General features: G+C 61.6%; 9 protein-coding genes across 9 annotated transcripts; all 9 read right to left on the bottom strand.

Moving 5' to 3' along the window:
* Nucleotides 1-369: 369 nt before the first annotated feature.
* On the bottom strand, nt 370-1,461 carry LMJF_14_1310 (conserved hypothetical protein; the record flags this gene model as incomplete). The annotated part of the gene is made up of 1 exon (XM_001687679.1): nt 370-1,461. The coding sequence occupies one exon, from the start codon at nt 1,459-1,461 to the stop codon at nt 370-372; it is 1,092 nt and encodes a 363-aa protein (XP_001687731.1).
* A 3,073-nt stretch (nt 1,462-4,534) lies between these two features.
* LMJF_14_1300 (putative protein kinase) lies at nt 4,535-6,418 on the bottom strand (the record flags this gene model as incomplete). Its single annotated transcript, XM_001687678.1, has 1 exon — nt 4,535-6,418. The coding sequence occupies one exon, from the start codon at nt 6,416-6,418 to the stop codon at nt 4,535-4,537; it is 1,884 nt and encodes a 627-aa protein (XP_001687730.1).
* Nucleotides 6,419-9,154: 2,736 nt separating this feature from the next.
* Nucleotides 9,155-11,560, bottom strand: LMJF_14_1290 (conserved hypothetical protein; the record flags this gene model as incomplete). The annotated part of the gene is made up of 1 exon (XM_001687677.1): nt 9,155-11,560. One exon carries the CDS (start codon nt 11,558-11,560, stop codon nt 9,155-9,157), a length of 2,406 nt encoding a protein of 801 aa, XP_001687729.1.
* Nucleotides 11,561-12,517: 957 nt separating this feature from the next.
* Nucleotides 12,518-14,254, bottom strand: LMJF_14_1280 (conserved hypothetical protein; the record flags this gene model as incomplete). The annotated part of the gene is made up of 1 exon (XM_001687676.1): nt 12,518-14,254. One exon carries the CDS (start codon nt 14,252-14,254, stop codon nt 12,518-12,520), a length of 1,737 nt encoding a protein of 578 aa, XP_001687728.1.
* A 784-nt stretch (nt 14,255-15,038) lies between these two features.
* Nucleotides 15,039-15,497, bottom strand: LMJF_14_1270 (putative ubiquitin/ribosomal protein S27a; the record flags this gene model as incomplete). Its single annotated transcript, XM_001687675.1, has 1 exon — nt 15,039-15,497. One exon carries the CDS (start codon nt 15,495-15,497, stop codon nt 15,039-15,041), a length of 459 nt encoding a protein of 152 aa, XP_001687727.1.
* A 1,266-nt stretch (nt 15,498-16,763) lies between these two features.
* LMJF_14_1260 (hypothetical protein) lies at nt 16,764-17,222 on the bottom strand (the record flags this gene model as incomplete). Its single annotated transcript, XM_001687674.1, has 1 exon — nt 16,764-17,222. The coding sequence occupies one exon, from the start codon at nt 17,220-17,222 to the stop codon at nt 16,764-16,766; it is 459 nt and encodes a 152-aa protein (XP_001687726.1).
* A 2,137-nt stretch (nt 17,223-19,359) lies between these two features.
* On the bottom strand, nt 19,360-19,977 carry LMJF_14_1250 (hypothetical protein; the record flags this gene model as incomplete). The annotated part of the gene is made up of 1 exon (XM_001687673.1): nt 19,360-19,977. One exon carries the CDS (start codon nt 19,975-19,977, stop codon nt 19,360-19,362), a length of 618 nt encoding a protein of 205 aa, XP_001687725.1.
* An 879-nt stretch (nt 19,978-20,856) lies between these two features.
* Nucleotides 20,857-21,765, bottom strand: LMJF_14_1240 (conserved hypothetical protein; the record flags this gene model as incomplete). The annotated part of the gene is made up of 1 exon (XM_001687672.1): nt 20,857-21,765. The coding sequence occupies one exon, from the start codon at nt 21,763-21,765 to the stop codon at nt 20,857-20,859; it is 909 nt and encodes a 302-aa protein (XP_001687724.1).
* A 1,359-nt stretch (nt 21,766-23,124) lies between these two features.
* LMJF_14_1230 (hypothetical protein) lies at nt 23,125-24,837 on the bottom strand (the record flags this gene model as incomplete). The annotated part of the gene is made up of 1 exon (XM_001687671.1): nt 23,125-24,837. The coding sequence occupies one exon, from the start codon at nt 24,835-24,837 to the stop codon at nt 23,125-23,127; it is 1,713 nt and encodes a 570-aa protein (XP_001687723.1).
* Nucleotides 24,838-26,151: the final 1,314 nt, after the last annotated feature.

The following is a 26,151-nucleotide window of genomic DNA, read 5'->3' as shown; positions in this document are numbered from 1 at the left end:
GATCGGGCAAAAGGGAAGGTGACGCAAAGGTAGGCAAAAAGCATACGGCACTCGGGTAGCAACGTACCACACCTTCTCGTCTTCGCTGGTTGGTGTGCAGGTGCAGCTCATGGAGGGACAGGCGAGGGTGCATGAAGCCGCCAAAGCAAGAGAGGATGTGCAGGTCTCTGCGCGAGAGGGAGGCGATAAGGCGCGATGAAAGGTACGGAATACCAAAGTAGGAGCGAGAGCCACGTGCTCGGTAACTATCGAAACGGGAGCGGGTCACGCAAGGAAGCGGTGGAAGATGAGAAGACACAAGCACACGCCGCCCTCTCCCTCTCTGTGAGCGCAGCATCTTTCTCCCTTGCCGCCCCATTCTCTTCCCCTTCACGCAGAGGGTGACAGCAGGTCCTCCTCACGCAGCTCCAGCGCGCCCGAGTCGTAGAGGCCAGTCGGGTAGAAGGCCACCGCGAACACAGGTCGACCAGCGGGTGTGGCAGGTGACACCTCCTTCGCGAGACTCTCAGCTGCCTTGAAGGCCTCCGTGACGCTGTCGAAACGCACCCACACGCGCAACTGCTCCCGCCGCACCGCCTCGGCAGACGGCACTTGGGTCTCCGCGCTGGTCTGTGAACGTGCGCGTGCGAGTGCTGCGGTGACGACATCCTCGGCGTAGACATGTGCAGCCATGCTGCGCACAAATCCGAACCGGCGGCATAGCTGTTGCACCTGCGACAGCACCGGCGCGCACAGGGACGACTCCGCCGAGGACAAGGTAGACGCCTCTGCGATAGCGGCTTCTTTCCACCCCAGCACGGGGCTATCGTGAAGGAAGCGCAGGAGGAGCGTGGAACTTGGTTTTCCTTGGACAGCAGACCGTGTTTTGGTGCGTAGCAGCATGCCCGGGAGGGATGGGTCGGCCGCGGCCATGACATACCCGCCCGCCGCAAGGGAGGAGCGCTGGAACACGAGCGGAGCGGACGGTGCTGCTTCGGCGTCGAACGACGACGACGATGTCCTCTGCGACGACGTTGGCGACGAAGGGCCGCCTGCTTGCAAGATAGCGTCACCAGCGTCAAGGGAGGCCGACACGCCTGTCACCGCCTTCGACTTCGCCGCCAACGCTTTGAGCTTGTCGAGGCGACTGCTGATGCGAGATCGTGCATCGCTTCCCTCGAGCTTGCGCTTCTTGTGCTCCACCTCGAGGGCCTCCTTCTCCATCATCACCGCCCGCTGGATGCCGAGGGCCGCACTCTCCTTGATGCGGTGCTGGTGAAGCTCTTCTGCCGAGAGGCCCAGCAGGGGCGCAGTCACGGATGCCATGGACGGTGCGGCGAGCGACGACGCAGAGAGCGCCGAGGCGAGCGCGTTCGGCTGCCGTTGCTGCTGCGCCGCCGCCGCCTCCTCACGTTGGCGCCGGCGGACATACGCAGCAAAGACGACGCCGCGGTAGTGGTTGGGTAGCGCCGGATTGTACATTAGAGAAGAAAGCAGGAATGGCGTAAGTGCCGGTGTGAATGTGTGCGTCCGACTGCACGCTGAAGGGGTGTTGCGTTTATGTGGCTCTTAGTATGCGCGGGAAGGCGGGTGAGCAGAGGCACGGGTGAGGTGGGAAGGCCGTCGGGCAGTGGAGAGATGATCCAGCAGCAGGTGGAAGAGAGCTGAGGCTGAGAGGGAGGTGGGGCGACGGCGACGATCCGGCGAGGCCACCCACGAGGCAGGTGAAAACAAGACGGAGAGAAACGGCAACAAGGCCCTGGTCTATGCCAAGGACTAACACACCCTCTCTCTTCACCCACTGGCGCCTGCGTTGACCAGAAGACCATGAATGCAGACACTAAAGGAAATGACAGCGTGCCAGACAGCGCGGACATGTCGCCTCGTCAGCGTAGCTGTGACTGTCGGCACACAGACACGCGCATCCCATGTGGGTTCTCTTCTCGTTGTTGTTCACGTGGCGGCACTCTTTCCTTAAAGTATTCTCTCGCTCTTGCGCACTGACTATCGTGCTCGCACAGCGTGGCACGACACAACAACAGAGGCAACAAGAACGCAAGCCACCCGCAGACAGCAAGACACCGATAAGATGGTGAAACAGCACAGAAGTCAGATGAGCAACCCATTTACACACACATACTCATACACACCACAGAAAAGGAAGCTCAGAGGGAGGGGGTTACCAGAAACCATCCATCACCATAGCTACGATCGTCGCCGCCCTTCGCTCCACATCATCCTCTCCATACATATATATATATATATGCGTGTATTTACATAAATACATATATAGATAATCAGCACATGAACAGCGAAGGAACCCGCTACCGCATCACCAACACTGCTCCATCACACGAGAAGAGGGAACGCAACGCGCGTGTTTGTGTCGGCGATGGTGAGCATAGCAGTGCAGTCTCTGATAACGAAAACAAGCAAAAACGATGCAGCCAAGTACATCTCTTCAACAGGAACTATGGCGTTCATGCAGCACGCGCTCGGACTCTGCTCGACCTCCCTCCTTCTCCCCCGCACCGTCACAGGCCCCCATCGCGTGGTGCGAAGCAGCGAGGGGCACGCGCTCCAGCAGTGCGCCGACTCGGTCACCTCAGCACGGCCCCTGCGTCACCTTCTACGCACTACACGCCCCGCACGCCTCCTCACAGCCGCTCCCCACCGCCACCCCATTGTGCCGGTCGCCACGTGGTGCATCCTCCTCGGGGTGGCCCAGGCGCCCCCCCCTCCACCAGCGGGCCGTGTGGGGGCCCGGTGAGATGCGTTCCCGTCACGCCGGCACTCTGCCCACCACATGGATGGCACAAACGTGCCCACCGTGACAGGCCGCTCCGACGCGGCGCCATCCGGGACCTCACCGCCGACATCGGCAGCGCTGAGTCACGCTCACCGCACCCTACGCTGTAGGCGCCTCGCCCTGCTCCCACACAGCGTGGGTAGTGGGCCCTGGATGCCACGCACTCAGGTGCGCCCCTTCCCTCCCCCCTCAAACATACACATGCGCACGTACACACAGCGTCGTCATCGGGCACAGGAGAAGCAGCAGCCACAATTATAGAGTCGGAAGAGGACGATGCCGTCCTTCCTCGCTCAAGGGACAAGAAAGGGGGCGGGCGTGACGGCCGCAGCGAGTGAGAGATTCCGTGAGGCGTTGACGGAGGCAGACGCGCATATACAGATACACGACGGAGGGGAAGGATAAGAAAGACGCGTCGACCCACACCGTTCGGGTGCGAGCAGACAGACGCCCACGCCACACAAAAGGTGGGTGACGGGAAAGACGCGCGCACAACAAAGATAAGCGGGCAATATCGTACGCTCTTCTCCTGCTGCACGCGTGAGAGGCACAGGCGCCAAGCCACGGCAGACGTGCAAGGAGGGGGGGGGGGCAATAAAACGATGGACGAGGGGCGCACATCCAAGAACAGCACTTCAGCACACACACACACACACACACAGCACCTCAATACGTCCTCTGCCTCGCCAGCGTCGGTGAGAAGAGGCGAGGGGAGGAGAGGGTTAGTGTAGAGGCTCGGCCTCCCCACCCGTAGCATGCGTACAGCCGCATCATCCGACATGACGGGTGTGTGCGATCGCGCCGTTTGCCCCGTGCCTTATTTCCTCGAGGTGGTGTGTAGGGGCTGCATGTGGTACCTCTGCTGCGCACGCACCGGACTGCGCGGCCACCCATCCCTCCGGCTTTCCCGTCTCGCATGATGGAGATGCGAGCGGCAACTCAATGGGGTGGGACCGATTCCAGCACGCCAGCCACGAAATGGAAACACCACCCGAGCGGGGAGTTCCAATGATAGCGTGACAGCAGAGCAGCAACAACAAGGGGGCAGGGCGCATCGCGGGGTGTATTCGATGCACGAACATCAGCGCTGGCGCCCGATGCCGGGGCGCCCCCTCGACTCTGGCCGCCTGGAGAAAAAACTGTACAACAGCACGAGAAGGGCGCCAACAAACACCCGTAAAGAGAGCGAGAAGGAAAGAAAACACTTTTGAGTCCGCCACAGAGCCTCACCGGCTCGCTGTGGAAAGCGGATGAAGGGGGAAATGTGCGTGTGGGCGTCTGCAGAAGCAGGTGGAGGTCGCAGGGCAAAGGGCAGTTTGCCGGACGCGTGCGCTCACTACCGATAGCGAGCCTTAGCCACAATACACGGATGCACAAGAACGGACCCCTGCATGGTATGACGCTCGGAGAGCAGCCGAAGCGAGCAAGCGCGTTGAGTGCATACACGAACACACACACACACGCACGCATTCGGCGTCAGAGCGAGACAGGTGCTCTAACTAGCTCCCTCGCTGGCGCGAGTGTTTTTGCACGAGGTTGAGGGAAGTGCGGAGATGCTGGGGGGAGGGTCCGCTGGCGCGTGCCTTCCAGGTCGTCGATGATGCTGTGGCCCCCAGCACCACGCGTGCTGAATCCGATTCCCTTCCCGGCCTTGGTGACGCCTCCATGCTGCACAGACGAGTCAACGAACTCGCGGGAGAAGGACTGCTGGTGGTCGCTTAGGCATTGGTGGAGGTGCAGCAAGTCTCAACTCTTGTTCTCCGTATCGGTGGTGTACAAGCAAGCCTTCGTCGGCTCTCGCGAACTGCCGCTGTTCTTCAGCGATCGGCTGCAACGCGATACGTCGAGGGAGTAGCCGCACGGCGACGGTGCTACGCTTCCGTTGTGCGTGATGGCGGGGAGGAACGCAGTTTTGGTTTTGTTTTCCCCGCTGCCGTCGCCGGCGCCGCCGCTACCGGGGGTGCACGTGTGCTGCGGCATCGCCTGCTCGCTGCTGAAGCTTTGCCGAGAGTCGTCCCTGGGGAGCCCGTGGCCCACAATGTGCGCGTGGGCCCTGCGCTTCGAGCTAGGGCCCTGCTGCCTCCCCGGATGGCTGTGCGACCGCGGCAAGGAAGCGCTCTGCGCTGATCCGTCGCGCGTACGAGTGCCGCTGCTGTACTGCGGCGTGCTCGCCTGCGAACTCTCTTGTGAGCGGCGCGATGTCGCGCTCGTGGCGCCGCTGGTCGAGTAGCGTGCGTGGCGCCGCGCCGAGACCCGCTTGTCCCGCTTTCCTTTGCGCTCCCTGCTGGTGTGGCTGCTGGCACTGCTTTCCGGTTGGCCAGAGCTATACTGTGGCCCGGCGTAGCCTGGCGTGAGCGCCGCAGTCAAGTTAGGCGAGCATATCGGGGACACCATTTGCCGCTGCGGTGACAAGGTGAAAGGGCGCTCAATAGGCGGGGCCGTGGGGGTCAGCATGGAGTCCAACGTCGCCGGCGTCGACATCGACGGCGCGTGCATCACGTTCAGAAACTTTGCGAACCAGCTGTGCTGCAGCAGGTCCACCGCCGTGGGCCTCTGTGCCGGGTTTGCGCGCAGGCATTGCGATATAAAGTCCAGCACCTCATCGGACCACGTGTTGTCAGCTGGAATGTACTTGTCGAGCGGCACCGTGGCCGAGCCACCAATCGCCATCATCACCGTGAACTGATTCGGCAAGTCAGAAAGCGGTGGCTTGCCCGTCATCATCTCTATCAAGCAGCAGCCAACGGACCAGATATCCGCCGCCGTCCCAACCGCGGCGCCGCTCGGCTGCAGTACCTCCGGAGCCATAAAGTACGCCGTTCCGACGATACTTGTCGTCATCGTCGCCGACGAGAAGATGCTCTTGGCGGTGCCCAGGTCCGCAATTTTGAGCTGACTCGACGTCTCCAAAAGCAAGTTGTCACCTTTCAAATCACGGTGGATGATGCCGCGGCGGTGCATGTAGACGAGTCCCTGCAGCAGCTGAAAACACAGCGCGGCTGCCTGCGGCTCCTCGAAGCTGCCATACGACTTGAGCGCAGCCGTGACGCTGCCGCCCGAGACGTAGTCCATGTATATGCGCAGCGTGCCGTCGACAACCTCGTCGTTCAGGTAGCGGACAATGTTGGGGTGGTTCAGCTGCTTGAGAAGCGTCAGCTCACGTTTGATAGCCGCCACCTCCTTCGCCAATGCACTCTCTCCCTTGACCGAATTCGACGCCGGGAGCACCGGAGACGACACACCCGCAGGTGACGCCGCCGTAGCCGCTAGCTTTTCAGACTGCCGCAGCTGCTGCTCTACTACGCCAGGCAGCCGAATCTCTTTCATTGCTATAATTCTGTTGTTGCTGCGCTGCATCCCCCGGTAGACAGCGCCGTAGCTGCCTTTCCCAATGAGTTCGCCCTTCACAAAGTTTGCCGCCGTCGGTCGCGACGCGTCGGCGGACAAGGAGACAGCAGCGAGTGCACCGCTCTCGTCGCATAAGCTTGCCCGTCGCTCAGCAGAGTACAGCGGCGTTCGCGACTGGTCCAGGGCGGCGACGCTCAGATGGCCGCTGCCGCCGCTGCAACCCAAGTGCTGTTGGCCGTCCGGGACCGCCGGGCTCTGCAGAGTCGCAGGCGGCAACGCCATATCTGGAATCCACCCATTCTCGAGGAACAGATGGCTCGCCAGGCGTGGCGCCCGGGAGTGCCCTCCATTGCCATCTTGCGAGAGGCTGCTAGGCGTGAAAGCACATGCGCCGTTGTGAGTCGCGCTAAGCCCAGCGGAGCCGCCCGTACTCGCATTTCCGTTCCCCGTCATTAACTGCGTGCCTGACGTCAAGATCGATGCAGCGAAGGTCGAGCGGCCGTGTGGACTCACCATCGTCGTGGACAGCGAGTGCGGTGTCGTGCAGTTCGAGGATCCCCCGCCGATCACAAGTGCATTAGGGAGGGCATACGTTTCCAGAGCGCGACTCACCGTCCCGGCAACGCCGGGGGAAGGAGCAGCGCTGCCAGCTCCGCCGGCGCCGCCTGTCGTGCCCAGCAGGCTCTCGTGCACGGTGCACCCGACGGGTGAGGTGACGCACTCGCGCTGCGCTTTATCACCCGTAACTGCGTTCGTCGGCAACTTGGTCAACGTGTGCTGCGCCGGCACACCGTCGTCGCGTGCGCCGCCGCTGCTGAGCGCGGCGGGAACGGATGTGCGTGGAAACGTCTGTGAGGAGGATGAAGGGGTCGACAACACTCCCGAGAGCACCGGTATACCTCGCTTTGGAGGCGGAACACCTTTTCCGATGTTGGACTGTGGCCCCGTCAGAAAAGCAGTCCGCTCCCCAGAAGACGGTGGTTGCGAGTCGAAGACGCCGTCGGTTGCCAGAGATCCTCCCTCTCGCTGCAGCGGCGCTTGAGGCGGCGAGCTACACAAGAGGCTGCTACGCCGGCGCGTGTGACGTGACGGAGCCGCGGGAGTGATGTCAGGTGTTGCTGGTACCCTCGCCTGCTCGCGCGCCGGTTGTAGCAGCGATCCGGCACCGCTGCTCCCCCGGCCAGCCCAGTTACTTGGTGAGAAACCGACATCCGTGGAGAGCGGCTGCAGACGTGAAGGGGAGGACGCAAGCAGCTCCGTCAGCGGGGACACCATACCAGAGCGACTACCGTGCAAGCCGTCATTGCCCAGCCGCATCGTGAGGTCATGTGCGGTGCGCGGGGACGCGATCACGCGCTTCGCACCCACCAACGGTGACGAAGACGGACTTGAGGACGAATAAGGTGCTGACATAGTGGGCAAACGTGTGTGTCACAAGCAATGAATGAAAGGAGGCGGCAACGACGCGCGAGGGGAAGAGCCAGCGCCGAGTGAGCCAGGAACGCAGCACTATCAACACCAGCACGCACGAGAGGGGCGCACCAAAACAAAACGAGGCACGCGCCGACAAATGACCACGAACTTGCCGTGCCGCACGACAGGGCAGAAGCTGAAATCAGAGAAATAAGCAGACAGGGAAAATAACAAAGGGAAGAAGAGCAGGTTGACGTGTACACACACACACACGCGCGTATATATATATATATACACGTACAACGGAATATCGAAAATGTGCCAAAATGTGCCAAAATGTGCAAGCAAAAAAAAGTGTGCGACGCTGTGATTGGAGCTGACCCCAAGCACAACGCGCACAGCACACACACACACACACAACAACGTGAGCGTGTACGTGCGACGGTGTGCACTCGGCTGACAATGTCAGCCGCAGTCTCTTAGCGAGCGAATCGACACAGCGCTAACACGCTAACACCGCGAAACGGAGGACTGCGTGAATGATGAGACGCACGCCCCACCCTGCCCGTAAAGTCAAGCGTATGCGTCTGCGTCGGCGAGTGCCCACGTATGTATGTATCGAGAAAGAAGAACGAAATGGGGAGGGGGAAGCTCTGATCACTCCCGGAAACAAGCTTCTGTTATACTGTTGATGCAGCGGCGATGGTGGTGGTGGTGGTGGTGGTGGTGGTGGTTGTCGTCGTCGTCGTGCGCACGCCGTTTGACAAATTTTTTATTTTGTTTTGTTTTGTCGCCGTGGCGAGCCATATGATGAGGCGAAGACACAGAAGAGAGAGAAAGAGAGAGGGAGGGAGGGAGGGGAGGGAGCGACCAAGTGAGAGAGGATGCCGAGCATACGCCGGAATGGGGGGAGGGGCGGCTCTGAGGGACGGAGAGGCGTGTCTGGCCACGCGGGCTCTCGCGGCAGACGCCGTCGGCGCTTTGCGTTGGGTCAGCAGAAGAGGACCGCGGACGGCCAAACGCCGCGCCCCCGCTTTCAGGCGAGCAATGGTGGGCGCAGCGAGACGATACATCACAACCTCCACTGTCCGCCGCTCATGTGCCTCGCCCAGCAAGACGAGCAGAATCGCGTAGCCTCTGGAAGTTGCACCGTGTGGGATTTCGCTAGTGCTTGGCCATCGCGTGTTGCAAGAGGTAAGCACGGCAAACAGAAAGTGAGAGCGGTTCGAGAATCCGGTACTGCAGTGCGTGCGTGCGCATGGGCGCGTATCTGCACGGTCAAGATTCAAGACACGGCAGGTACGCGTACCTTCGCTAGAAGGCGCGCGCACACACACGCACGCAAGCAGGCACCAACGACACACAGAACAGCACGCACGAGAGCTGAAGGGGTTCGTAAAACAGCGAGGAGTTAGGGACGCGTGTGTAGCAGATAACAGCAGGGTAAAAACTTAATGAGGAGAAGGGAGAACACGTGACAGCGGTGACGGCGACGCACTACACTATCGAGCGTGCGGATGGGTGCAACACTGACCTACAGAAACCGCCCCACAGCCTACACGCACGCCAGCGCGTCGCGGCGAGTGTGGGTTGGCGAGAAGAGGTTCATAAGAACATGTCAGCGAAGAGGTCCTCACCGAGGTCCGCGGCAGCTGCCGCCAGCAGCGGCGCACGGCGCCGTGGCAGCCGCACCGCCTTTGACGCGTGGGGCAGCCGCGTCCCGCCGCGCACGCCCGGTAGCGCCGCGAAGTTCCCCGTGAAATGGGACGGAACAGAAGGAGGGTGGGCAGTTGTGCGCTCGCCATTGCCGCCGATGGCGGCGCTGCGCGGTGTGCAGGCAGTCAGCGCAGAAGCCAAAGCGCTGCCCGAAACGTGCTGGGCGGTTGCCAAGGCGGCCTCGCCACATCCCTGTCGAGGAACAGGCCTGGGAAGAGGGTGCGCGGCGGCCACAGGTGGAACAGCAGCTGCGTGTCTGCCGGGCGGGCATCGCGGGGAGGGCGACGGAGAATGCAGTCGGACGTCGGAGATGTCGCTCCTGGAGTCGGCCTCGGAGGCAGCACTCTTTCGGTTCCTCACCAAGGAGAAGCTCGAGTCCGAAGACTCTTCCCCCACTGCGGAAGTGAATGGCGAAATGGCCGATGCGTGCGCCGCTGCCGTTGTTGGAGTGTGCTGCACAGCACCAGCGGCAGCTGTGACTCCTACATCAGCCTTTCGCTTCTTATCAGATACAGGGTTCAGAGACTCTGGAACCGCTGGCGGCGCTCGTATCGGTTTCTTCGCCACTGTAGCAGGCTTCACGGAAGTAAGCCGATAAGACGGGCGCAGGGTAGACGAGGCCGTGGATGGGGGCAGTGGTGTTGCGTGGATATTGACCATCACGTGTGCAGTACCGCTTCTGTGTTGCTGTGACGTCAACTCTGCCACTGCAGTCTCCTCATACGCGGGCGTGGTCGTGCGGCAGCCGACGCTGCTGCGCTGTGACGATGCCAGATTCAACGCGTCCACCGCCTCCAGCGCAGCCCATTGTCGGCGCGACGCGACCGCTGCGGAGACGTGTGACTTCCCCTCCGCACGCACTCGCTTGCGTCGCGGAGGACGCGCACTTAGCACTCGCTCCACTGTCTCTCTCCCGCCCGCCACCGACGCACGTCGCGCTCTTTTGACGACTGGCGCGGCAGCCGCAGCGGCCGAGGCCTCAGCCCTTGCACGGCAGGCGTCACGCACCAACTGCGCGTACAGCAGTCTCCACTCATCTCTCTCGAGATCCAGCGTGGCTTTGCGGCCGTGCGCTTCCTTCAAGAACAGCGCATCTCGTGCTGCACGGTTCGCCGCCGCTGCTCGTGAGGCACGCAGCCGCTCCAGCCGCTCTTCATGCCATGTGCGCAGTTGCGCGAGCTCCAGCTCAGCCTTTGCCCTCTCCTCCGCCTGCGCAGCACACTGCCGTGACAGCCGGAGCTGTTCCTGTTCGCAGAGGAGGAGGAGAAATGCCAAGGCGTACACTCGACGCGCAAGAGGTTCAGTGTCCTGCTCAGCGAGCTGCACCGAGCGCTGCAGCTCCGCTGCGTGTGAGTTGGCGGATTCCTCGTCGGCCACCGCAGCGGAAAGCTCTTCTGCAGCCCGCACCAGTTGCATCTCCTGCAGCGTCGACGCCTCGGCGTGCGCTGTCTGCTGTGCCGCCAAAGAGCGTTTTGCCTCGGCCACCGCCGCTTCCTTCTCTTGCAGCGTCCTACGCATCGCTGACAACCGCTCATCACACTCGTCGATCACGGCTGAGAGCGCGGCAACCTCCCCCCCGGCTGCTCCGCAAACGCCATCCAGAGCCTCAGCGTATACGCTCAGAAGACCCGCTTCAGCCTTTACACTGAGAAGCAGTCGCTCCGCCGCCTGCTGATCTGACATCACGTGGTCCACACGCGCAGCTGTTGCGATTTCAGTGCGGCGGCCAGCCGCCTCACGCATCTCCGAGCACCGCGTCACGCGGTCGCGTAGCGCACTCGTCAGCCGCACATGCAAGGCGGCCTGCACGCTGAGCAGCCGTGTCGAATGCGCCACAAAAAACAGCGTTCGCCTCCGCACGCACAGTAAACCCCAGAGCATCTGGAGCTCGTTCGAGAAGCGCCTGCCCGCGCCGTGCAGCTGCTTCTGAGCCTGCAAGGCCTGCACAAGAAGGGCGATGCGTGCTGGATGGCCCGTAAAGCTTCGTATGCCGTCCTGCAGTCGCTCCACCGCAGCGCTCTCCCTCTTCCTCGACTCGGCGTTGCGGCACTGCAGCGCGGCAAGCTGAAGCGCGTGCTGGGCGAGTTGATCCGCCAGTTGGTGGTTCTCGCGGCGAAGGTCGACGACGTCCTTGCTGCGCCGCTTCACATCTGCGACTCGCTGCCGCAGCGCCAAGACGGCAGCACGGCGGCACCGCTCTCCGTCCAACAGCTGACGCTCCAACCGCTCGTAGTGCGACGACTGCACGGCCTTCTGATGGAGGAGGTCATCGGTGCATCGAATCAGCGAGGACATGACGACGGCCAAACCCTGCAAACAGAAAAGGAAACTTCAGAGGGCGTGGGGGGGAGGAGGCGTCGGGGAGAGAGGCACAAGTAAAGCGCAGACCAGGGCGGATCTGAGGGGGGGTCGGCTTGTGTCTCTGCGGGTGTCTGCGTCCGCGCGTCTCTCCCGGTGTGTGCGTGCGTGGGGGAGGGGGAAGGGGGAATTTTTTGTTGGAGTGGTCGTCAGAGCATCGGGGGGAGAGGAGGAGGGAGGGGGGCGGAAGAGGGCGAGATAAGTAGCAGACTCGTGCGCACGTGAACAGTAGGGTGCCGCATGCGCGCCAAAACACTACGGGCAAGGTGGATGCCAAAACAGTGCGGCTGTGCTCCCCCGCCCCCGCCCGGAGCGTCCAAGAGGACGACCGGGTGCGGGCAGCCCAGAGCACGGGAAGATGTGAGCACGCGTCATGAGTGAAGAATCAACGGCATTGAAGTTGTCCTCAATGCCGCTCGAGAGTAGTGCGGGGAAGAGAGGGCGAGTCACAGCGGCGGTGCTGATCGGCGGGCCACAACCGCCAGACATGACGATGTGCGCCTCTCTCAGACACCACCAAACCTCATCACCACTCGGGAAGGCTCACAGCGAGATGCAGACAACGAAAACGGCGAGGAGGACCACGAGCGCGAACACGAAGACAAAAAGGAAGCGGCGCCGTGCAAGCGCGAGTGCGCCACAGGTTGTGTACATCGAACATGAGGAAGCATCAAGACACAAAACGCCGAGGAGCTCGTCAATGAAAATGGCAGAGGGCGGAGGAACAGTCGGAGAGCGGCATGGAGGCGGTGAAGGCTGCGGCGGCATCCACCTTCGGGGGCACACCCCGCTTCTCCCGCAACAAGAAGACCATTCGGTGATGTGGCACGCTCATACCGCGATACGTGAAACGCCCCCCCCCATCATGCAGGCCGCCTCATCAGGGCGGCAGTATCACCGCGTGCAATCACCGAGAAGGTGACGGAGCTGGTCGTCAAGGCTGGCCTTGAGGGAAGCCGCGCTCGTGTAGACGCGACACAGCCACATACCTGTCACGTCTGTCACGGAAGGCGGCAGTGGCGGCGCGGCATCGCTCCTGCATAGAAGACCGCCGCGCCCGCTGTTGCCCCACCACGCGTCCCATAATACCCTCGTCTGCGCAGCTGGTAGGAGTACCAGGGCTGGCAGCAGCTCAGCCTCGACTTCACCAGGTTCTGACTGGCGGTGGCGCTTCGATGTCGAGTCTGGCAGCACAACACTCACAAGACCGCCGTAGCTGTCACCCGTCTCCGCGTTGCCACGACGTCGCGGGGGGCCGCCACCAGCGCTGCCGCGCGCACGAGAAAGCTTCAGCGCCTCCTCTGCAAAGGTCGCCTGCACGTACGCCTTCACCACGCGCCAGAGATCCAGGTATTCTGCCAGGGTGGGACACGTGGAAGGGTGTCGTCCGGCGGTGAAGTCGGTGAGTCGGGGTGGCGCGGCGGCAGCTGGATAGGACGTGACGCCAGGCAGCGGCGGTACCCGCGAGAGGGTGGCCGCGCGCGCCGTTGCCGGCCCAGCAGCAGCGCTCTTTGCGGCTTTCTGCAGCACTGCAGGACGCAGAAACGACGTCGAGGAGTGCATCTCGGAAAGTCGCGCACTGCGGTACGCAGCCATGGCGGCCGTAAAGCACTGCCCTGCCTCTTCAATGGAATGCTCTTCAAGGGACTTGTCGCACTGCTCCGGGGCCTGCGACATTTTGGTCGGCAGAGGCGGCCCCTTCGTTGGTGAATACACAGAGCAACAGACGGTGGTAGACGGCTCGTGGCTATCACACGACAGTGCGGCGCACGGGAAGTGCGTGCTGAACGTGTGGAGTGACGGCGTGAAGATCAGATCAAGCGAGGAGTGCTGAAACGCCTGTGCCACCTTGCGCACCTGCACGCCGGCCATGCAGAATAGTAGCACGGCATTCGACCGCAGCAAGGGCGTCGCAGCAGCTGACGACGGCAGTGATGGCGACGACGCGGTCGTTGCGGTCTTGTTTTGAGAGGACCCCGCGCTCGTGGCAGTCTCCTTCGCCGCGGAGGTAAAGAGATCTCGCGCTACCTCCTGCAGTTGCGCTGGAGGGCAGGCCAGCACCACCACGTCGCTGCGCTCCACTGCCTGTCGACCGTGATGACGGGCAAGGCAATGCACCCCCAGATCCGCGTAGCGCGCCAGACGCTCTGGTTGCCGTGTGATGACAGTGATGTGCGATGGATGCACGAGCGGATCTCGAGTAGTCGTGCCGCACAAGATCCCAGCGCCACGGCCGCCGCCAGCACAGCCATGGCTACATATCAGCCGCAGCAGCAGTTCACAGCACGTGCCCCCACCGATGATGGTGAGGTACATGTCAAGGCTGTCGGATGGCGCGAAGGGTGGGATAGGAGAGGGAGAAACAGACAGCACAGGCGGCGCCGGTGTCGACAAGGTCTCTGCGGCTGGCTTCTGTCGCTGCGCCTGCGCGCGTGCCAGATGGGCGAACGCCGCGTCATCCTCGTGCAGGAGGGCCTTGGCAACGGAGAGAGCGTGCAGGAGGCAGTAGCTGTGCTCTGCCAGCGTGCGGTAGACCAGAGGAACCGTCTCGGCTGTCTCCTGCAACGACGCGTCGGTACAGCCACTTTCGCTGAGCACTGTGTTGAGCAGCAGTGCGTAGTCTGTGTACATGAGTGGCGCGGTGCAGAACGCACAGTGGCCGAAAAGAAATGGGCGCGGGCGGGCTGCGCAGGCACACCCCAAGTGCAAAGCCGGAGCCCTTTTTTTCTACGGGGTGTGGAAGCAAGGGGCCAACATGAGTGCGAGAAGGGAGGAGAAGACGCGCAGAGCGCAAACTGCAGCGAGCGACGCAACATTCAATGGAAACAAAATGAAAGGCGTTGTGCGTGAGCCACCGCGCACCGTCGCCCGCGCACGCCTTGGGGAGGGGAGAGATGGAAATCCACCACAAGGAGGAGGTGCATCGGCGCAGAGAGAGAGAGAGAGAAGCAGCCGCACGCACGCCCACTCACGCACACGCCGTCACAGCTACGATGACGCATGTCGCAGCCTCCGAGAATGCCGTCCCATCCTGCGCGCCCTTTGGGAAGCAGCAGACGGCGTACCCCTCGCTCTTGGACAGCGGGGGCAGAGATGCAACGTCGGTCGATACTTTTTCATGTTCGCCTTTTTCGTTTTCCAAGAGAAATGAAACCAAAAATGAAAAGAGACGGGGGAAATGAGCCAACGCAGACACAGAAACGCAGACAGGGGGTAAAGCGGGCAGACCGCAACACACCAGCACCAACGCGGCCACACACACACACACACGCACACGCACACTCGCGGGTGCAGCACGCTTCTCACGCAGGTGTGCGTCTTTTCATCTGTTTGTAGTACGCGGCCGTCGTTCGTCTTGCCGCACTGCCTTCTGTTTTCCTTGTCCTCGTCCTTTTCTTGTCGTTGCATGCATGCTCTACTTGCTCTCCGCCTTGTAGGTCAGGTGGCACTTGCCGCAGTACTGACGGTCCTTGTGCTGGGCCATGTACACGCCGGCGCCGCACTGGGGGTGCGGGCAGTCCTGGCGCGTGCGCTCCACCTTGTAGGAGCCGTCGTCGTTCTCTGTCACCTTGAAGTACTTGAGCGCGCGCATCTTCTCCAGCTTGTGGCGGTGCGTCGGCTTCTTCGGCTTCGTGAAGATACGCTTCTTCTTCTTCTTGCCCTTACCACCCTCCACCGGGATGACAACGTCAACGGTGGACTCCTTGGACAGACCGTAAGCGGCGAGCGTCTCCTCCTCGGCGAGGCACATGCCCGCGAAGAAGAGGTTTCCCTGCGTCACGTTGGCCTGAGCCTTGAGGAAGCCGACGGTGTCCTCGGCGGACACGCGCACAGCCACCGAGCGGCCGGCGGCGTCCTTGATGAAGATTTGCATGACCGTAAAAAGACTTGTGGGAGGAGAGCCGGAGAGAGGGGAGAGTTGGCAATGTTTCGTTGCGAGACGCGAGAGAGGGAGTCGATGACCGGGCAAAGGCGTGGCGAGGACACCAGCCCGCCCGGCGGGAATGGTGGGTTCGCAGAGTGCGCACAAGAAGCGGAGAGGGAGAGGAACGGGAGGAAGACAGTGGAGCACGGAGAACGCGTGTGCGTGGCAGTCGAGCGCTGCGCTCGATCGCAAGTAAACATCAAGCAGCCGTGACGAAGGGCAGCCCTACACAGCAGCGACTCAACTGAGCGAAAGCCCTCACCGCTACCCTCCAGAGTGGGGAGGGGCGGACACGGCACAAAAATACAACACACAGAATCACCCAGACGCACACTCGATCGGCTGGGCAGAGAGCGTTGCAGCTAGTGCGGCAGGGCGAGGCAGGCGAGATGCTTGCGAACAGACCACTGGGGTCTCAAGGGACGAGAAGGAGCGGTGTGCGGAGGGGTGCTGGAGAGCACAGACGAACCGCGGCCAAGAAAACGTCGACTCCTTACCCGCTTCCCCTGGAACCTCTGCACGTCCCCCCCCCCTCTCCTCCTTGCACGCGCCCGCACGTCGTCGCAAGCCTCGGCGGTCGCAGCAGTGCAACATGCACAGCGCCCTGCATGCTGAGTTTTGCCTTTGTTCGAAAAGCATCTACAACGTGTGGATTCCCTCATCGCACCTTCTCTCGCAGCTTGTATTTCTGCGCAGGTGTGGCGTGTACAGAGCTGCGCCTCTCCAAGATATCAAAACAGTGGAAGCACATACAACGCAGGCACACACACAGGCAAGCCGGCACAGCCCCCGCCCCATTGCCCCGTAAGAAAATACAGAGAGATGGCAACCATACAACAAGACATCTTCTTTCTCTAACGATGATGCGCCACGGCGATGCAGCACGAGCGCAGAGGACGCCGTTGCCTACCGTCAGGGGTGCCCCCCACTATCACTACCACCACCACCTCCCCGAGAGAAACATGGCTCGAGCGAGAGGAAAGGAGGGAGGTGAGACGAAACAGAACAATGAGAAGCACGAGTCAAAAAATGCAGGCGCGCACGCACCGGTCGTGCCGGGAACTCCGAAAAGGCGAAAAGGAAACATCTGCCGCTGGCCGCGCTCCGTGTGTGGGCACCCATGCAAGCCTCGAACAACGCAAGAGAAAGAGAGAGAGAGAGCCCGCCGGGAGGCGGGTTCGCTGTGAAAAGCAGCTCCGTTACCTTGCACCCAGCTCACTGCCAGAGCTGCATCCACACGGATGAGGCGCCGACACTAAAGGGCCTCGTTACATTGGCGATGTTGGCACTGGAGCACGAGCTAGCGAGCTGGACGACGTAGTAGGAGACCGGCAAGAAGTTCGTGATGCCGTTGCTTAAGACTGAGCCGGTCACAATGATAATCAGGTCCTTTCGCAGTGAAAAGGTAAGCAAGTTCCCGCGCTTCAAATCACCGCAGTTGCCGTCGTAAGTGCAGGCGATGCCGATAAGGTTGTAGGACACACCAGGGGTGGACTCAGTTCGCGTCACGGTGATCATGGAGGTCAAGACGTTCACCGTGTACGGCTCTGTCAGAGACGCGTAGGCCACGCTATATTGCAACGACAAGTCCTCGACGCACTCCCACTGGTACGAGGCAGGCGGTGCCGTCATGTCGCGGTAGAGCATGCCGAAGCCTTTACCGGCGGACTCCATGATAGCTTGGTATTCTTGCCCAAAGTCGCCTAGAGAGGCGGCCGCGTAGGCGCTCAGAAAACAGCACGGCCCCACGAGCAGCACAGCCAAAACAGCTGCCGCTGCCGCGGCAGAAACCACGAGACGGGACGCGCGAGTGGAGGAGGGCATTGCAAGCGAGCCAGAGAAGTCCTCTCGCTAGAAAGACCACAAATGAAGCTGAAGGGATGAAGTGTGCCGGAGGCGAATACCGGCGCGCGCACACAGAGATACAGCAGCCGTGAATGGAGGTGGACACGATGCTCTAAGTGTAATCCAAGCGAAGCCGACAGCAACAGCGAAACAGAGATGCGCCTGCAATGCGGATATAGTAAGCTGGCCAGGGCAAGCGTACGCCTCCTCTGTACCCACACGCGCGTAAGCAGCGAAAGAGAGAGGGTGGGAACGTGCGATGTGATGGCATACAACTCCTGTGTGCTACACCGCCCTGAAAGCTGGGCCAGGTGAACGAGATAACGCGAAAAGCACTGATGCGTGAGGGGCGGAAAATCGGTTGAAGGCCCCGCGGGGTCGCGTTCTTTGCGGCTGCGGCGTGCGAGCGAGCGAACGAGCGAGTGTGTGTGTGTGCGGGGGAGGGGGAGGGGGAGGGGGGTGTAGAAGACTGCCGAGCTGTATCACATTTCAAAAGGGAAGCGCATGTGCGTGTGTGTGTGTGTGTGGGTGGGTGGGTGGGTGGGAGGGGGGAGAGGGAAGAGATCAGGTTTGACGGATGCGTTTTTGAACGAGTATACGTCAACGGCGTCAGTTCCACGTCGCATCGCATCCCCCCACCCCGCATAGAGAGAGACGCCAACAGATGCAGACAAGCGAGAGTAGGAAGGCGCGCGAGGGGGAGGGAGGCAGTTTATCAGTGCCCAAAGACACGAACGCGCACAGGACATTTTCACCTGCAGCTGTAGGAAGAGGGAGCAGAGGGCGTACGTCATGTCTCGAAGATGCTCATCCCCAACCTCTCTCTCCTCTCCAAAGCAGTTTGAATAGCATGTGAGCCAGCACTCGCGGGATGTGCAGCAGCTGCGGCTGCTCTCCCTCGCGCCGTACTACATCATAGACTCCGTGACGTCCCACTCCCAGCAGCAAAGACCCATGCTGTCAAGGGATACGAGGTGCGAACCGCAGAATACGTCCACGTACGCACACGTGTGTTAGCCTGTGTGCGCTTGCGGGTGTGCGCGGCGCCTCCTGCGCCGCGGCCTCCACGGCGATGCAGCGGCCCTCCTTCGCTGCTTCATTGCGCGCGAGAGAGAAGGGGGAGGAGTTCCGCCGTTTCCGCTCTCGTCGTTTTTTTTTTGGGAGGAGTTGTTTCCCAAATTCAGAGAATGCTTTTTCGTCCCCCTTGTATAGGAGGGGGTGGGGGCAGGTAACAGCCACCGTGTGCTGAGGAGACGTGAAAGTGAGCGATCAGAGGTAAGAAAACATAGAGAGAGAGAAGAGGGCCAAACCACCACCACCACCACTACCCCTTCCCTCCGCTCCACCACACAGCAAAACAAGAGCGCCCAAACCAGAAAAAAACGAAAGAAAAATACAGCCAGCGGAGAGGCGAGGGCACCACAAGGAGATGAAGAGAGGGAAAAGGGACAAAACGACGCTGTCATCCATTTCGCAGCGCACAACGGCAGCCCCGACCGTGAACGGGAAGACACGCACCCGAATGCGCATGCGCAGACAGCGGAAGGGAGAGATAAAACGAACAGCTCATACAGCACAATAGAAGAAGAGCACGCAACGCCGCGCTCTGGGTGGAAAACAAAAACGAGAATGAGGGAGGGGGATGGGGGAGAGGTAACGATGTGATCTACGGTCGCACAAGCACAACCAACATGCCGACAAGCATTCAGCCTTGACGGCCGTCACTTCGACGGCCTCGGGAGCCGATAGGTGGAGAAAGGGAGGTTTCGCGAAGCCGAGGCACCGACGTCACTGAGCAACCCCTGCGAGCACACACTCCCACCCGCGTCGCCACGCCTCCCCCCCCCCCTCCTTTGTGCACCTCCTGACCGTCAGGGCGTATTTCTAGAACAAAAGTGAAAGCTAGAGAAACAAAAAACAAACAACAACAAAAATCGCCTGCCCATCCACGCGAGTTCCCCCCCCCTTACGCCAGCTCTGCAAACGCGGTGCGGAAAGTCTTGCGATAAAGGTTGGCGACGTTCATGTGCATGTGGGCGCAGAGGTAGGAGTCGACCATCATCAAGCGCATCATGGGGAGGATGTTCTGCCTGCCGTCCTCGTTCTCGATGACGCCGGTGACGAAAACGACGGTGTTCGTGAGGTAGGGCACGAGGATGTGCCTGCCACTCTGGATATCCGTCGTCAGCGTCCCGTTTGGCCAGGCTGAGGCGCCGATGAGTTTGATCGACGGCCCGAAGACAAACGTGTCCTTGTAGATGAGAAACCCATATTCCGTGGCAAGCACGCCATATGGCGAGGAGAGCGACTCCATCGTGAGGCTCAAGCCGGCAGCCCGGCTGGTGATGGCCGCCGTGCAGTACTGCTGCTGCACAGTCGGAGAAACGCTGAGGGAGCTGTAAAAGTCCGTCATGCCTATGTCGATTCTATACAACTCATTCTTAATCGCGTTCTTCAAGTCCGTCACTGTTGCCGCCTGTGCCGGTACGCCGCACAGGCCCAGCAGCAGGAGCGCCACAGACACGACCACGCCGAGCGCTAGGGGCGCCGGACGACGGGAGCTATTTGTCTCACAAGACGTCATCGGCTTCGCATGCCACTTCCTTTGCTGCCGGCGTCAAGGACGGGAAAGGGGGAGGGTGTAGGAGGCAGGGTGCACACAGCTGCACGTCGAGAAAACGACGCAGCAGAGGGAGGCCTGAGAAGGATCGAGGTCTGCGAACGGGCGGTTCGCGTTGAGAGTCTGTCGTCGCGCGTTGTCCTTCTCTAGAGTAGACGTTCACGATGTCTGGGTGAGGGGGGCTCGGCAGTGCTGCGTCCCCGGTAAGCTGCGGCCGAGGGTGACGGGCGAGACCCCAAGTGACGTGGTGGGACGGAGATCACGTGGAGAAGCGAGTGGAGAAAGATGATGTACCGGGGCAGTGAAAACACATGGCCGGAGAGAGACAGCGGCAGACGCCGGGGAGAATCTGAACCCCTGGCACCGCCATGAGGGTCTAAGCATCCGCGCCCGAGAAGCACAGCACAAGAGTAAAGTGCCCGTGCTCGGGAAGAAGGTGGGGTGAGCTGCGCGAGGAAGGGGCAGTGCCCTCCCCTGCCCTTCTCGGTTGTTGTGCGGTCTGACAAAACCTGTCTAGAGGTGTGGGGAGCTCATATAAGGAGGTGGTGTAGTCTTTAATGGCATCTCTGCCATGGGTGAACGCGCACAGAAGAGGAAGATGGGGGGGAACAACGTGGAGCGCACAGAACGCGTCGACGCGCTGCCCTCCAGGCCGCCCCACCGTCCAGCACATGCACACACAGAGACACACAAACAAAGGTGCCCGCGCACTCGCTGCGCACGTCTGTCGCTTAGAGAGCGCCGACCCCGTGGGGCGATCGCCCTGCTGGTATCACCACCGCCAACGGCTGAGGGAGCGGCCGCAGCGGGCACCTGTGTCGGCACTCTAGTCGCCTCTGTGGGTCAGGGTGCCGGCGACGCAACGGGGGCCGGTGCAGTGCTATCGAGCATCTCGGGTGCAGAAGGCACAGGGGCCGCCGTTTGCTCTGCACTCGTGGGAGAGGGGGTAGAAAGCGCGTCACTGACGCTCTGCACAGCGGCCGCCGCCGCCCGCATCTCCGCCTCCTTGAGTGCACGCACGCACTCAGAGGCCGCGGTGGTGATGATGCCCTTCTTGTGGCGCAGACCGCCGGCGGCCAGCTTAAAGTGCTCCTCTAGGCTGGTGCGGAGCGCCTTGACCCCGAGAACCGCGCGGTCTTCAGGAGTCATGGCGAGAACGCGGCGGTAGACCTCGACGAGCACTGCGTCATCCGACGGGCCGGCGGAGGCGGCAGACACAGAGGAGGCCGCAGGCGCCGCCGCTGCAGAAGAAAGTGCTGGCGGCTCTGGGCGCGATTTCTTTACCTCTGACTCGTCATCTGGGCCGGCAGGCGCGGGCCGCTTCACCGGTGACACCTTCTTGGACTTGGCTGCTGCCGAGCTGCTGCCCTTGAACTTGCCATCGTTGCGCGGGGCCATTAAGAACTTCGTGACCCCAGCCGCCACCTCGGCATGCGAGAGCGAGATGTGCACGTTGATACCGAGGGCTTTGATAACATCGCGAAGACGGTCCTTCGTCAGCTTCGCAATCTTCTCCGCTACCTCCGCCTCCATCGACGCCGGGAATCCCTTGAAGCCGGCGAGGGCAGCGCGGCGCTTGCCATTGTTGCCGGCACGACCGTAGGCGATGCGGTGAAGTGGCTCCAATGCCGCCTCCAGCGCCTTGCCAGCAGCTCCGCGAGTGGACACGGTAGTGAAGCAGGGCAAGGCGCCCAATGTTACACCGGTGCCTTCGTTGAAGTCGAACCGGGACTCTGCTTCTTCCTGCGACATTATCTCGTCACTGCGTTCGCTAAGATACAGCGACAGAGAGGCGAAAGAAGGGACAGGCGAAGTCGGTCGAGAAAATGGACAGACACCACACCAGGTGCACAGGCTACTATCTATGCAGGCGTTCCGTAAGACGCGAGTAAAGAGATGCGCAGGAAGAGACACGCGAAGCAGACAGAAAACCGATGCTGAGGGAGCCAGTGGCGTGGCGGCAGCGTAGCCGCTCACTGTCGCGTCGGAAGGCTCTTGTGTGCTCTCTTGTTTTTTTTTGCTTCGGTTCAGGATGTACGCGGAGGAGGGGGAGGGGAGTAAGGTGGCATGCCATGCGTGTTCCTGGTGCGTGGCGATACATGAGAGAGGTAAGGGAGGAAGCACGCTGCAGGTAACAAGCTCAGACGTTCGCGAGCGGGCCACCTCACGCCGACCCACACCGTTCGGGTGCGAGCAGACAGACGCCCACGCCACACAAAAGGTGGGTGACGGGAAAGACGCGCGCACAACAAAGATAAGCGGGCAATATCGTACGCTCTTCTCCTGCTGCACGCGTGAGAGGCACAGGCGCCAAGCCACGGCAGACGTGCAAGGAGGGGGGGGGGGGCAATAAAACGATGGACGAGGGGCGCACATCCAAGAACAGCACTTCAGCACACACACACACACACACACAGCACCTCAATACGTCCTCTGCCTCGCCAGCGTCGGTGAGAAGAGGCGAGGGGAGGAGAGGGTTAGTGTAGAGGCTCGGCCTTCCCACCCGTAGCATGCGTACAGCCGCATCATCCGACATGACGGGTGTGTGCGATCGCGCCGTTTGCCCCGTGCCTTATTTCCTCGAGGTGGTGTGTAGGGGCTGCATGTGGTACCTCTGCTGCGCACGCACCGGACTGCGCGGCCACCCATCCCTCCGGCTTTCCCGTCTCGCATGATGGAGATGCGAGCGGCAACTCAATGGGGTGGGACCGATTCCAGCACGCCAGCCACGAAATGGAAACACCACCCGAGCGGGGAGTTCCAATGATAGCGTGACAGCAGAGCAGCAACAACAAGGGGGCAGGGCGCATCGCGGGGTGTATTCGATGCACGAACATCAGCGCTGGCGCCCGATGCCGGGGCGCCCCCTCGACTCTGGCCGCCTGGAGAAAAAACTGTACAACAGCACGAGAAGGGCGCCAACAAACACCCGTAAAGAGAGCGAGAAGGAACAAGGCACGCCTGCGGGGGTACCGACGCGGGAGCAGGGCAGGGTGAGCGACTGCAAGTCACGGGGCTGCACACGATGCGCGGGAAACGAAAAAGACATAGTGAGCAGGAGTCCAACTGATCATCACCGAAGGGTAGAGCTTCGGGGCACCACTGCGGGGTTCAAAGCCGCCGCAGCGTCATGACGACGCTGTCAGCACGCACAAAGTCACCAAGCTCGCGCTCCAGTGTGTCGAGTGTGTAGGTGAGGGTGTTCTGTGATGCCTCTGCCGGCGCGGCAGCGGTCACGGCAGGCTGAGTTCTCGAGAGGCAACGACTGGCGCCATCTTTCACCTGCATGCCTTCCCATTCCTCTTCGCAACTGCTGTCCCAGCCGTCGTATGCACTCGTCGGCGCTGCTGTTCCTGGCGTAATGGATGCCGCTTCCACGGTCGGCGCGATGCAGTCTTGCAGCAACGCCGGGTTGTCCAGGACGCGCTCCGCCACCGGGAGCAGCGCATCGTGCACCGCGTGGCGCAGGAAACTAGCCGTGGCCGCAGTGAGCTGAAAATGAGAAGAGGGTGACGTCGCTGAAGGAGATGCGCTGGTCGGCAGTGCCGGGGATGGAAAGAGATGCACTGAGACGTCGCGAACGGCCTGAACAGCCCCCGTGAGGTGCGCAGCGTGACTCGGCCAGTACTGCGGTGGCGACGCAGCAGCAGAGAACACAAACTTCGCCACGGCGGCGTGGAGGAAGTGGGCGACATTGGGTAGAACCGTCGAGCTGAGGTACTCCGCCGCCTCAGCGCGGCCAATGTACCAGAGCGTTCTGTAGTCTTCTCTATCGGCAAACGAGGCATGCATGGTGGTACCACTGGCACTGCCACAACCACCAGCCGCAGTAACAGCCGTGGCCGTAGTTGTGCTGGGAGACGTTCTCGTGCTCTCAGGAGTGTTCAGTGGAGTCGCGGCAGACGGTGCTGATGGTGGACTAGGCAGCAAGCCATGCGTGTAGCCATGCTTGAAAACTAGGCTGCACCACCACCATAGACACTGTAAAGAGCGTGCTTGCATCTCTGTGCGCACCACGAAGTGATGCAGCGCGTCTGCTGCGGTGGGTGCCGCCACGGCAGACGGATGAAAGCCGTGAGTGCGCGCACCATCCAGTAGGCTGCGGAGTGCGGCGGAGGTGACGTCCAGCCAGCTAGCCGCACGATCGTCGTCCGCTACGCTCAGCATTCTGCCGATCGAGGTGAGAAGGCTGTAGCCACAGCGCCACCCAATGTAGACGATGGCGGGAAGGCGCAGCACCGACTGGGCAGGAAAAAGAGACGAGGCGTCGTCCGGGGCAGCGCCGTGCACGATAACCGTATCATCTTCCGCTGCACCAGATACGCCATGTGTGCCATCAGGGGACACCACAGAGGAAAGGGCGGTCTTCGTGACGGAGCCGAAGATCCGCTCGATGAGTTCGCGCACAAACACTTCGTAAAAGCGGACAGACGATGCCGGCACGGCCGAAGCGTCACTGCTCAGCTCAGCTGCGACTGATGAAGACCCCCTCATGCTATCAGCTCCACCCTCATGAGTAGCCGCTGCAGCTTCACGAGGCCGGACAACGTGTAGATCCACCAGCTCCTGAACCTCCGTCATCGTGGAACGCACATCTGCCAACTCTGCATCGCGCCATCCTCCCCAGGAGAGCGCCGCAGCACCGCTGACGTGATCAGTTGAGCCATTTCGAGAGCTCGCACTTGCCTGCGCAGCCCACGTCGGAGCACAGACCAGTATGCGGCGAGCTAAGGTCTGCAGGAGCTCATCGACACGCGCGCTGAGTTCCTTCTCGGCAAAGTGTCGCTGCTCCATGCGTGCCGCACGCTCAATACGCAACCGCATCTTCAACCCTGCACCAGCGCACGCACAGACAGCGACAGATGCGAGCAGGAAGAGAAGCCCACCGCGCTGGTGTGAAGAGATGGACCAGTGCAAGGACGAGCGGGCAACGGTGGAATGCGGGACTTGACCATTCCTGCGTCCAGGCGAAGTTGGTTGTGCGTGTCTGTGTAGCGGCCGTGTTGGTGCGGCGGATCCCTTGGGTGGTCGCCAGAATTTTATCACGTGCCTTTCGTCTCCTGTGTGAGCTCCTCAGCTGACACGCGTGCACATGCACACATAAAACGGTTTCCCAGGCGACGCACACCGGAAAGAGTGAGACAGGCAGACACAGAGCGGCGGGTGCGGGAAGAAGGGGGCGCAACACGAGGAATAGATGGGCGGAGACACGGCGCGTCAAAGACCATAAAGGCGGTAATGGAAGAAGACACATCGCGCGTGATATCACGCAACGGCAACGCAGAGTCGCCGCAGTAAAGGTGGGTGTGTCGAGGCCACAAACCACACGCACCAGCAGGTGACGAACACTGCATGACGGTTTTCTGCCGCGTTTCTTCGGTAAGAGATACGAACGGGTGAACGTCGATGCCTCGACTGCACGTGACGTGCGAGACTCGCCACATAGCAGCACCGGTGGATGAGGGCGACGGTGAGGAGAGGGGAGTGCTTGAGCGAAGCGTGTCCCTCCTCGCGTGCACCCCATTACACACACAAGAACGAGTCGTCGACAAGGAATGCATGACTTGGCACCTTTGTTTCTTTTCTTTCATAAACCTACTCGAGATGAGCGTCGTCACATTCCGCACAGACGTGGGGAGGCAAAGTACCGGAGAAACGCGTGTGTTCGCAGCACACCTTCGTCATCGCCATCACTGCTGCCAACAGTGCCACACACACGCCTCCCCATTCTCGAGGCCACCTGCTTAGTTCACCCTGCCCCTTCTCGGCCATGCAGCACGCGCTCAGACTCTGCTCGACCTCCCTCCTTCTCCCCCGCACCGTCACAGGCCCCCATCGCGTGGTGCGAAGCAGCGAGGGGCACGCGCTCCAGCAGTGCGCCGACTCAGTCACCTCAGCACGGCCCCTGCGTCACCTTCTACGCACTACACGCCCCGCACGCCTCCTCACAGCCGCTCCCCACCGCCACCCCATTGTGCCGGTCGCCACGTGGTGCATCCTCCTCGGGGTGGCCCAGGCGCCCCCCCCTCCACCAGTGGGCCGTGTGGGGGCCCGGTGAGATGCGTTCCCGTCACGCCGGCACTCTGCCCACCACATGGATGGCACAAACATGCCCACCGTGACAGGCCGCTCCGACGC

The sequence above is a fragment of the Leishmania major genome, chromosome 14 (assembly GCF_000002725.2).
Source record: "Leishmania major strain Friedlin complete genome, chromosome 14".
NCBI classification, from domain to species: Eukaryota; Euglenozoa; class Kinetoplastea; order Trypanosomatida; family Trypanosomatidae; genus Leishmania; species Leishmania major.
Note: the sequence above shows the minus strand (reverse complement) of the source record. Positions and strands in the feature narration are given on the sequence as shown.